This window comes from Amborella trichopoda, chromosome 5 (assembly GCF_054954075.1).
Source record: "Amborella trichopoda isolate Santa Cruz 75 chromosome 5, AtrichopodaSantaCruz75HAP2 v2.0, whole genome shotgun sequence".
NCBI lineage: Eukaryota > Viridiplantae > Streptophyta > Magnoliopsida > Amborellales > Amborellaceae > Amborella > Amborella trichopoda.
Genome location: NC_142340.1, coordinates 8,937,658 through 8,950,140, shown reverse-complemented (window position 1 = coordinate 8,950,140; position 12,483 = coordinate 8,937,658). Strand labels below are relative to the sequence as shown.

Here is a 12,483-nt window from a genome sequence, read left to right as displayed (position 1 = left end):
ATTTGAAAGAAGGTATTTGGCTTGACCTATAAGAATAAATGGATGTTGGAAATATCTTTAAATATTTCCTTTGAAGTATTTAAAAAAGCAAAAAGTCCATACTAATGTTTTTACTTTGAACCTGGAGCAAAAAGTCCATACCAATGTTCTACTTTGAACCTGGCTATGTATGATTGAGTATATAGAGCCTAGGCTCTAAACAAGAGCGTACTTCAAAACTTTTATTAGAAAAGGTCATTTTGATGATCAATTATCATCAAATTGATCATCTCCATATCAAGATAAATGGGCATGAGAAAAACATGGATTTCAAGTTTTGGAAATAGTACATCTTGTATCGTATTTTTGAATTGTCAATTTTCAAAATTTTCAAGTTTTTATAGATTTACTCAATCTACACTATTTTTGAAGCTTTAAAATTTATAACTAAAGATGAAAATATAATTTAAGGCTATCACAAAACTTTCCAATGTTGAAATCATATTTTTCGACACTATTTGAAGGTGGGCTCTTATTTGATTGTTTAGAGCGTGAACTTTTATTTGATTGTTTTAAAGCTCTTAGTTGATCACCAATTTAAATGGAATTAGACATAGGACTGAACTAGCTCCAAGATGGTATGCGTCACACTCTAGTTATCCCTTAAGAACTCCTAATTATCTTTTTTTTAAACAAAAAAAATTATCGAATATTTTCTCCGATCAAGGGGTGGTAATGGCCCGGCTTGGCCTGGACCCAGCCTTATTCATCCGGCCCTAAAAAAAGTACGGTTGTGCGACAAAATGTGGCCCGAGGGTCGGGCTTGAGCCAGGCTTGGCCCTTATTTTTTTCATCTTTTTTTGCATTGTTTTCATTTAGTTTTACTTGCTGTCGCCAGCCTTGATAAGGGATGTGCCGGCCGTCAGGGGATTACAGCCGGGATTTGAAAACACTGGCCTATACAAAGTTTTAATAACTCATATCCACCTTAGAAACTCGCTATTCAAAGTTTTAATAATTCATATGCACATTAAAAACTCACTAGAAAAAGTTATTTTGATATCGAAAAATCCTCTAATGAATCAGACTTCAAGATGTATGAATATAAAAAAAAAAAAAAAGTCTCAAAAATATTGTATTTTATAACATATGGTTGTCTATCTTCAAGATTTTCAAATATTTGTAGATATACTTGATCCACATCATTTTTGGATCATTAAATTTTATAAGGGTGCAGTTGGCATACGAATGCATCCGTAGCTGTAGAGGAAAAATGTACCTTCAAATTTTATCATGGCATATAATTTTGATGTAAAATGTTCTTAGGATTATCTCAAATCTATTTTTATATCTAATTATAAAATTTTAAATTTCAAAAATGGTTAAAGTCAAGTAGATCTATAAACATATGAAAATATTTAAAATGGACGGTGTAGATAATATGTTGTAAAATACACTATTTTTTATAAAGAAAATCTTTTTTATTTTTCATGGTCATACATCTCAATGTCGAGATGATCAATCAAAGGGTTTTTCAACACTAAAACTACCTTTTCAGATGGATTTTTGAGGTACATCCGTAGTTCTACATTATAAGATTGCATCCTTATATAAACTTTTACCATTTCATAATTAGATGCTGAAACAAATTTTCAGGTCATTATAAGAGTTTTCATTACTGAACTTGCATCTTCCAATAGGGTTGGGAATTACCCATTACTTTGATTATTTAAGGTGGATGCCTTACGCAAACTACACCCCTTAAAAAAGAGGGTGCAATTTGTATAAGATCCTTAAACAATCAAAGTAAGACATGCCTCTAAATATTTCCAAAATATGCGGCTCGGGTGTTGCAAACACTTACAAATGGCCCAATAATCTACTTTTACATCTAATTATGAAATATAAAGCTCAAAAAATGAGTGGAACTATAAACTTTAAAATAGGTGGTTTAGATATAATAATAATAATAATAATAATAATAATAATAATAATAATAATAATAATAATTATTATTATTATTATTATTATTATTATTATTATTATTATTATTATTATTATTATTATTATTATTATTATTATTATTATTATTCATCCATCTCATGGTCGAGATGATCAATTGTGATGTTTTCAATGTCCGAACGACCTTTTTCGGGTGGAATTTTGAGGTGCACCTTACTTCTATAGTATAAAGTTGACACCTTATATAAACTTTTTCCTAAAAATAAAGGAAAAGTTTAGGCAATTTACATTGATATGCCATGTATCTTAAGGTATTAAAAAAAAAGAAAAAATATCTCCTTGCACCCATTTTGGTGTACCATTTTCCAAGAGACCTAGGATTTTAAAATATTTTTGGTGGAATAGGGTTTCCAATAATATATCTTCTAACCCATTAGACCCATTTAACCCCTTCGACCGTACATTCTAAGTCCAAACAATAACCAAGAATCTCAGGCCAATTAACACAAAGAGGAGTTGAGTTTAAGTTGTGCAAGAGGAGACATGATCCTTACATAAGAACCATATGTACACCATAGAAAAGTTGCCAAAAAGCAAAAAAACATTAAAGAAGAACTACAACCAAGGTACATGGCATGATTAGAACTCACAACCAAGGTACACGGTATGATTGGTCTTAAAAGGTTTTAGGTATAAGAAGAGCATTGACTTTGATGAAATCCTTTCCCCGGTAGCAACAATGTCATCAATTCAAATAGTGTTAAGCTTGGTTGCAACTTTAAATCTAAAGATTGAGTAGCTAGATGTCAAGATTATTTTTCTCCTCTGGGATTTATAGGAAGAGATTTATATGGAGCAGCTATAAAGATTCAAGACAAAAAAGAAACAACATATAGTTTGCAAGCTGAAGAAGAAACTATATGGGTTGAAACAAACCCCAAGGCAGTGGTGCAAGACATTTGATTCCTAGAAGGGAATTTTGGGTACAAGAAAACAACCGCAGACCATTTTGTGTTTGTCAATAAGTTATTTGATGGTGATTTCATTATCCTTTTACTATACATTGATGTCATGTTGAGTGTCAGGACATTAGAAAAATCGACAGGCCAAAGGAAGAGTTGAGTAATGCCTTTGTCATGAATGACTTATGACCTGCTCAACATAACTTGAGCATAAAAATCTCTCATGACAGGGAGGCTTGGAAGGTATGGTTATCAAAAGAAAGGTATTGAGAAAATACTCGAAAAGTTCAACATGAACATGGTGAAACTTGCCAGTTCCCTAGTACGTAGCCACTTCAAGTTAAACGCCAAGCATAACCTTCAAATGTAAAGGAAAAGGAAGAAATGGAGAAATTAATTATCGTACACATCGGACGTAGGGAGTCTGATGTACGCGATGGTGTGCACAAGGCCAGTATCTCATATGCAGTTGCCATAATGAGCATATTCATTGTTAATACTAATAGAGAACACTAAATAGCAGTCAAGTGGATATTAAATATGTTAGAGAAATATCGAAAGTATGTTTGAGCTTTGGGAGAGGTAAACATATATTATAAGGGTACACAAATACGGATATAATTAGAGATATAGACTCCATGAAGCGAATCTCGAGATGCATGCTTACTGTTGTACAGGGAACAGTTTCATTGCAATCCAAGCTGCAGAAGTATGTGCCTTGTCGACAACAAAAACTGAATAGTCACATAAGCTAGGAAGGAAATGTTATAGATGAAGGGATTCCTTGAAGAGCTAGGCTTGCAATAGTATATGTTTATTATCTACTGCGACAATCAATGTGCTATCCACTTGAAAATTCTAGCTTTCATTCAAAAACAAAACACATTGATGTGGGAGGGACATCTATGTCATTGCTGAATTAGGTGGCCTGTTTTGGAAATAAAGTCAAAGACTTGCCAGGCATGCATATAAAACGAAAACTTACGTGGGGGATAGGGTTTCTTATGAGCGGAGTTCATCTTTTTCTTTTAGAGAGAGAGATAATGCATGCATCGTCTTAAGATCCCCTTTTTTATGTATGTGTGAGAGAGAGTTCTTATAGGTAGATCTAGAGCCTCCTAGAGAGAGTAACTTAAGAGCGACGGAAGGAAAACATATGTTTACATTAGGATTTGCCTAGATCAACTCAAATCTTTGCTAAACAAATTCATATTATAAAAAAAAGTAGAGAAAGTGGGATCACTCAAATCAAGGCTCAAAAACGTTATAGATCCATGCAGATCTGATTTTTTTCTGAGTCCACGGGCAGCGTTAGCTTCATGATCAATGTAAATAGCCTTATAATACTTCTAAATTTTACTAATCTAATTAATAATAGAAATATGCAGAGACAGTAAACTAAATTAATGGAAACTAAACTAAAATTAAATTAAGGAAGAGATACTTACCTTAAGGAATGGAAATCCAAAGATTCAGGCTTGGATTAGGACGCTCTTTTGGTGTGAGCATCTCCTTTTGGATGCCTCTTGCTTGCCGGAATTCGTAGATCTGATATTCTTTTACCTCACTCTAAGGTTTCGAAGGCGTTGAAAAAGGTTGGGGATTTTTAGGTAGAGCCTACCTAAAGCTTTTTCTAAGGTTATGAGGAGGTTTCCTTAGTTTTCTAAAGTTTTTGGGGTCTCTTAATATCAAATCCGAATTTTTGAAGTTTATTGATTTTTTGGGTTTTTCAACTATTTTTTCTAATTTTATAAGAATTTCCTAAGGTAGTATCCTATTTTCTAAGATTTATTGATAATTTCGTGGACTTTCTTAATCTCAAATGTCCTAGGGATTTTGGGCCATTTTCAAAGGTTTTTAAATGTATTTTGGGTGTATTTTGGATGGGGTATTTATAGGTTGAAGTAGGGTTAGGTTAGAAATTAGATTGGTTCGATTCAAGGGTCCAGATTGAGTCAAAAAGTCAAATTTACATAATTTTACCAACTTTGACAAATTCAAAATTAATTTGGAAAAAGAATCCACCGGGCTGTGCCCATCGGGTTGCACGAGGCATGATGCGGCGCTTGTTGTGCACGAGGCAAGTGGCCCAACACTCTGTTCGGTGCGCATGGCTCGGGCAGGGTTATTTTGGTCGGCCCAGCTTGGCCCCTTTTGTATTACTCTTTTACTTTTCATTTTTCTTCTGTGTCTACTAATCCTGGCCTAGCCAGAACAGGGTCGAGCCAGGCCAAAGAGGCCCTAGCCTTGGCCAACCCATGGCCACCCTTGTGCACAGGCTCATTTCTTTGGTTAAGAGCCTGCAAGATCCAACTCTGTCATTAAGAGTTCTTGCCCAACTATTAAGAGCCTACTCCCATCATTAAGCCCAAGAGCTTGACCACCATTGAGGGATTACAATGTTGAGACATGACCACTTTAATGCGCTTATTTCACATCTTGACAATCAATTTCTTTGATTGCTTTACTCAACCATTAGCTTTGAAGCTAATTACATTACTTTTGAAGCTAAGATGACCTAAAATCCGGTTTTCTAAGAAGTGAAAACTATAAGCTAAGATGTCCGGATTTCCATGTAAAAAGCAATGTTTCTATGTGTTCATGGTTCGACTGGTTGGGTAGTGAGGCATTGAATGCACTTGTAAAGAGACCTTCATGCAATTAGATGTCTCTCTATCTTCAACAAATCAGTAATTTCAGACTTAAGGAAAAGAACTAGAAATATGGCAATTTCATAAAGCATTTGCTAGTAACACCATATGGACCAACTAATATTACACCATAAATGGACTCAGTCCTTATCCTGCAGGGGATTGTGGACATTACATCTGTGTCAACGCAGATTCTGACTACTACATAGAGGAGGGTAACTCAAGGAAGCTGAACCTTATTCAGCTTGCTCAACTCTCAGTCTACTGTGCACAGTTGTTCTTGCATGTCCTATCTGCTGTGTGCTTTGCAAGATGTCATTACAATAAATGAAGTGTTATAGTTTTTGTTTTGATTGTTAACAAATGAATTGCTTTTGTTACTCATCAAATATAAGTATCATGGTACACATGGAAGGGATAAAACAAAAAAAAGTGGGATTTATATAAGACGTCAATCTCATTAGAATTAAAGTTGTGTTATTCTACACATTTTATTTTAATTGGATGATGTAGATTTGACAAGTCTTTTAAAACAATATTAAAATCTTTTAAGACAACATCAAAAGTTGGCACTCTCAAAAGACATACCAAATACATAGTAATAAATAAGGACAATATAAATTGCCACAGTCTTACTTCTACAAAAAAAAATTACCGGACAAAAAAATACGTATATTTATATGTATGTGTGTATGCATATGTATGGTAATTATTATACATGGACCACCACATTTGCGTAAGAGATAAAAGGAAAAACCATCCACTGGTTTAAGAGTGCATGACCTTCTGCTCAGGAGTGTGTTTTTTTCATTCACTGAACACACATAGTAACTCAGATCCATTCAGTAAATGATGAGTGCATTGTTAATATGATGCGGAGAAGCTATTGAATGCCACAACCTTTAGATCACGATTATGCCTTTGATTGCTGAGAACAGTGCATTGTGTGTGCAAGAGAGAGATCTACAACATTACAATTGCTGCAGCCAGTAATATGACTACATTATTACAAAGACATCGAAATCATCTAAGCCAACAATCACCAAATTTTCCTTTCCAGCTTCCCCATCTCCACCGCACAGCCGGAAAACTACTCACACAGCAAGATACAAAACCATCTAGAATCTCCACACTGACATCCCAACGAATGAAGACTAACACATCAGGTTTTGCAACACAGTGACGCAACACGAAGGAAACAAAACGATGCATGACCTCAAAGTCCAAAACCATCAAATGCACCACCAGTTTCTTCAGCCGCTTCCATTGAAACTTCAGAGTCAATTCTTCATCGCCAAAAACCTTCCCCAATTCACACCAAGCCCTAGGCCCAAGTTCAAGCGTTTTTAGATTGGGAAACATACCCAACTCATCAAAGGTGCACATGCTTCTCTTCTCAATTGGTCTCTGACTTCCCAATTCAAGCAACTCAAGAATTAATGACTCAACATTTTCACTCTTAGAAAGGAGCCGTATGAGCTTGCTCAGGTCCATAGAATCCAATCTCAAGGATCTCAAGTCTTTAAACCCACATATATGATAAGAAGAACACATTTTTCGTACTGAAAGGTTGAGAACAGACAATGATGGTGTCGAGAGGACCAATCTATCGGGACTGATGCAATCCAATTTCAGCTCGATTAAATGAGGGGCAATTAGAGTTAGTGAGAAAGCAGAATTGGTTACAGTCCAATGACAAGTTCTGAGATGTGGGAGTTGAATAGTGGGATGTTTAAGCCCTCCCACGTTTATCAATTTTAACGTTTCTAAAGCAGGGAAGCACTCATTTACCATCTTAAGGTCCTCATCGTCAAACCTAATGTAGTCTAATGTTAGACACGTGAGCATGGGCATTGGTTTGAGCCCCACTACTGATATCCAAGCGGAATGCAACTCTAAAATTTGCAGCACCAAGCCTGCAAAAGATGGGCATGTAAGAACAGATCCCACAGAACATAAAAAGGATTGGAAGAACTATCAATTAGTGTACACATTAAATGAAAATAACAAACTTAAAAAGACAAAAACAGGACAGCTTCAATTACATAATTGTAACTATCATACTGCATTATGCAACACTGTTTCGGAGAACTTTATTAGAACTTATTTATCGCTGTCTTATGAACTCTATAAGTAGGCTAAAATATCTGAACCTAGGAATTGGGCTTGTTCAGGACAGTTCAACATCAACACATATTAGCTCAGATCAGTTCAGGCAAAGACCTTTCACCAAAATAAGAAGAATATGCACAGAAGTCCAAATATTTCTGACGGTCCATCAAGCTGTCACCAAGCTCCACCAAAGGCCATCAAGCAGGCCTCTACCGAAGCCAAGGCTTGTCCATTGAGTCTGATGAACTCCATTGTAGCTCAGTCGATCAATACCCTCTGGGACTTCTACTGAAACAGAATTGATCTGATGCCATTAACGCCATGCCCAACAAGCAGAAAATAGGGAAACTTCCACAACTGGTCAGTTGCATCTCTGTCTAGGGGAACCTCCACAACTGGTTAGTTGCATCTGTTTATGGCAGTTTCCTAGACCTTTAAGTTGATGATGGGAACACTCACCACAATTCCCTTCACCATTCATTAACTTGGACTATAGTCCAAAGACAAGGCAGTTAGTATTATGGTGTTATCGGGCCTTTTATTTGAAAAATAGATCCAATTGAAAAGGAAAATAATATAAAAGGCAATCATTTTCAAATTGAATTCTTTCCCATTGACTTGAATAACTATGAAATAGAAGAATTCAATTTGTGAATGAAGTTACACGACACGGTTCATTCTGCTATTGCTCACAAGTTGCTCAATGACTTTGTTGATTTGGAATCACGAGATCGGTAGATGTTACAAATAATGAATCCATATTGTGAAAGGACTTCTTAAAGGGAATCCAAGAAATATTAAAAGCCCGATATTAATGTCGAAAAAACAAGAATGCCTGATTTCTTTATTAATTTTGATCAACTATGCAAGCCCGATTTCTAGTAACATTGAGATTTCCTCCAATGGATAGAGGAAATACTTTTTTCTATTTTATTTCTATTTATGTTAATCAGCACAAAGTGGCATCCTCTGAGAACTTCTTAGTTGAATATAGACTGACTCAAATCAAACCTACATGAGAACTCAACCAACAATGTTCCAAGTTAGCAAAGGAAAACATCAGGAGCAAATTGACATATTTAGAAAAATAAAATACTAAGATTCCAATGGCTTCTGTGTGGTCTGAGGTTCAAAGAAGGCACTAGAGATTTAACTTGATGACTATATGGTTTACTAACTCTAGAGGATATTTTTCACTTAAGAGCTGAGGACTGGTTAGAAATTGGAAGATTAGGATGGTTTAAAATGCATCCTAAAACCTAAATTAAGGGCACGTTGGACCAACCCACTTGCCCTGAAACTTAATCTCAATGTTGTCTTCCCATTACATTCCTCGATTATTAAGTAAGTTTGCGAGATTGAATCAGAAAATGTAAACTAAGTACATATTCTTAAGATATGAATAGATTCTCAAGGGTAAACTTAGTGGAAATCTCAAGGCATTTGCAGGGCTATCAGGAACTCTTGACTTCATGGATATTGCGGATCGAGTGTCTTAACAGGCCTTTAAGACAAGGTGATTTGCTCTAATCAATAAAATAGAAAACGGCAAACAAGGTTTAAACTTGAAATTTGATAATATCTTTTCTATTGTAGACTTTTTTATATTTCATCCAATTGAACGAAAATGTAGAAGTATGCTCCATTTACAAAATTGAATCCCCTTGCTACTATACCTAAGTATAAAAATAGAGGACTTGTAGAGATGCTTTAGATATTTCATCTTGCCAACTTATCTGCAATTTCAAAGGACTCCCTCCATGAGTGTGGAAGGAAACCCTCAAGTTTTCTTCTTTTTCTTTTGTTGAATGGTGAAGGAAGCCCTCAAGTTGCTCAGGATGGACAAAATTTCTTCTAAAATATTAGCTAAAAGCCATGGCTAAGCAGGCTTTCTGTTAAGCCATGCCATCATATTCGCTAGATCTTGTCCTCTCTTTTTATTCTTCCTTTAGGGGTGCAGGTTATAGGAATTACTATTCATTGGTGTTCAGGAGTATGTCATAAGAACCTTGCCCCTGTGAACCCTAAAGATTACCCCTAAACAGGCCGGACCCAGATTTCCCGTTGGGTTTCTGTTAAAATATAGCTTCACCGTACTCACTACTGGTATTTCCCATCTTGCTTAGCAAGTGCTATGAGGTGAAGTGCTCCTGGAAATAGAGAACCACTAATAATCAAAATCCATGGATGAGTATCAACAGAACTCAGTTCCATGGATGAGTATCAACAGAACTCAGTTCTTACTTTGGCCCAGGATATCACTGTGGCTTCAATCTTGTCCTTCAACTACTGGTTCCCATGCTCGGTTTCCTCGAATACTCTACTATTCCATTCCAACCAAAGTGAGCATAGTAAGCCAAGTCAACTACATAATATCATCCCAAACTTTGGTAATGGTGCTAAGAACCACTGATTGAACATAGCCTCTATAAATTCTGATGCTATCAATTCATGTCCGGAGAGCTTGAGAGCCTCTGTCCACACCATTGCTGCTACGGCACAATGCAACAGCGGATGGTACCTGATTCAGCTTCCTTTTTGAACATTATGCACCTATCAGTTACTGCCAACCCTCTCTGTATTAAATTATCTATTGTGAGGACCTTGTCTAATATCACCAGCCATCTAAAGACTATAATTTTGACTGGAGCTGGAATGATTCACACCCTAATTGAGGTTGAATTATTGTCACCTGTCCATGTTTGTTCCCTGTCAAGGGATCTAACAGAAAAGTGACAACTGCTTTCAGGCATCCATATTACTACGTTCACTTATTGGCATACAATGTGGCTAGTGTAATAGTGCTACTAGGAGCTCGATTTCCTACTCTTTGAGATCACGTCTAGGTGAGGCATCCAAACTGGCTTGATGCCCGACTCCTAAGACTGATTCAACCACAATAGCTTCTAGTTTTGGAAGCTATGGATTCTTTTTCAGCCCTGTATCATGATACCTTGCGCTTATGAGTTCTATTTTCAGCCATGCAACCATGATACCTTCCTATTAGGGGTTCTCTTTATGCCATGCATCATGCCAAAACTTAAGCTTCTGCCATCCTCTATCAAGAATCTGAATTGATTCATGGAATTTTGCCTCACCTAATTCTGGCCTCTCTAAACCCACGATACCTGTCCAGTGTTTCTCAGAGGCCCCACCAATCACCGGGACCTTGAACACCGCTTTTATGAGTAAACCATTTGTTTCAATAGCTGTTCAATTGGTTTGCTTGGTCACCACCATCATTTGCCCATTGGAGTTCAGTTACTCTAGTTTATCTTTCTAATACCCAACTACACTGGCCTTTTTAGATTACAAACTTTCCCCCATCTAACCAGGTGTATTCTTTGTCTATCATCTGACCCAATCCACCAGAAATCTCTCATAAGCTTCTCTATTCTATTTGCAACAGCTATTGGAATGGGAAAAGGCTCGTAAAATACATGGGTAAATTTGACAAGCTGGATTTTATCACAAAATTTGACAATATAATGAAGAAGATTGTCGAGGAATCTAAATTTGAAGTCTCATGTGCTCATAGAAGCCGAGAAAAATCAATTCACACAGGAATGAGTACTCTGATTTCCCATTGTTCTTTGTACTGTCCGTCCTGTCATGCGGTAATCCCGGCTTGCAAATAGACATTACCTAGCATTCCTCTAATTAAAATTATGAAATTTACATAATAACAATAGTGATTTTAGAAAGATAAGTAGCTCCTAAAAATTTGAAAATACATCACGTGAAGCCATAGAAAACACCAGGGCATAGGATTTGGGCATCAGCTTGATTGGTCAAGCTGTTAATGATTGCAACACTAGACTACTGAGAGAGAAATCCAAGACAACAAATAAAGTAAGAGTTTCTTGAATCGTGTAATTAAACCCAAAAATCGACAGCAAGTAACAAGTCAATCAAATGAAAGACAATTTAATGAACAAACACACACATCCCTAATGATCTACCAGAAAAGAGAGAGAGAGAGAGATTGATTGATTGATTGATTGATTTATGAACTCACAGGAAGAGGAGATGATAGAGAGCACATTCGAAGGCCGCCAGCAAGACTGCCTCCAGAAATCAAATATCACAAGGCTCCTCAACCTCTCTGCAACAAAAGGAAGCCATGTGCTTACAAAATTAGGGCACATGAGATGAAGATCATCAGCATCCATGTCCTCCTCACCAAAGACATCTCTAGATGAATCCTGCACACCGATCCTCAATTTCTCGAGTGATCCAAGCCGTTGAATCTGGTCTTCAACAATGGCCTTAAAGGGAGTGATCTCATCTCTGGTCTCTGAAACCCTAGATTTGAGGTAGCGGTCCTCAGAGCAAATTAGGGCAATTGAAGGGACGTGGTAAGAGAGGCGCTTGAGTTGCCTAGAGGTGCATCTAATGCGCCCTAGATCACAAGCATCAGAGAGGTGGCCCAAGATGTCGATGATCAGAGGGTCGGGGAGGTCTTCCATGGTGAACTCAGTTTCCTCTTTCTCTCTCTACAATTTGCAATTTCCTCTCTCCCTCTAAAATATGCAATTTCCTCTTTCTCTCTCTAAATTTTGTAATTACAGGACTCCGTCTCGTATCACCTCCACAACCCCGACTTTGGAATCAGTATTCCTTTACAATTAGGAAAAATTACAAAAAAAAAAAAAAAAACAACACTAACTATCCACGCAACTTACCCTACCCCAAATTTTTTCACACTGTTTTCTCCAAACTATTTTTCCTCTTGAGCCCCCCCCCCCCAGGTAATGCAACTAAGTATGCTGCGGCAATGAAGCCTTTGGAGCCACAGCGCTCCGGCAATAGACGAC

The 12,483-nt window shown here is 36.7% G+C and overlaps 1 protein-coding gene across 1 annotated transcript; it reads right to left on the bottom strand.

The window, feature by feature from the left end:
• Positions 1-6,440: 6,440 nt before the first annotated feature.
• On the bottom strand, positions 6,441-12,272 carry LOC18443728 (F-box/RNI-like superfamily protein). Its single transcript, XM_006853910.4, has 2 exons — positions 11,685-12,272; positions 6,441-7,470 (listed from the first exon to the last, which is right to left on the bottom strand). The coding sequence occupies exons 1-2, from the start codon at positions 12,133-12,135 to the stop codon at positions 6,578-6,580; spliced, it is 1,344 nt and encodes a 447-aa protein (XP_006853972.1). The 5' UTR covers positions 12,136-12,272; the 3' UTR covers positions 6,441-6,577.
• Positions 12,273-12,483: the final 211 nt, after the last annotated feature.

Excerpts from the sequence above, each read along its gene's own strand:
- LOC18443728 (XM_006853910.4), bottom strand. The coding sequence starts at position 12,135 with ATGGAAGACCTCCCCGACCCTCTGATCATCGACATCTTGGGCCACCTC. Across the intron at positions 7,471-11,684 it reads CTCTATCATCTCCTCTTCCT|GCTTGGTGCTGCAAATTTTA; the intron begins GTGAGTTCATAA and ends CATCTTTTGCAG.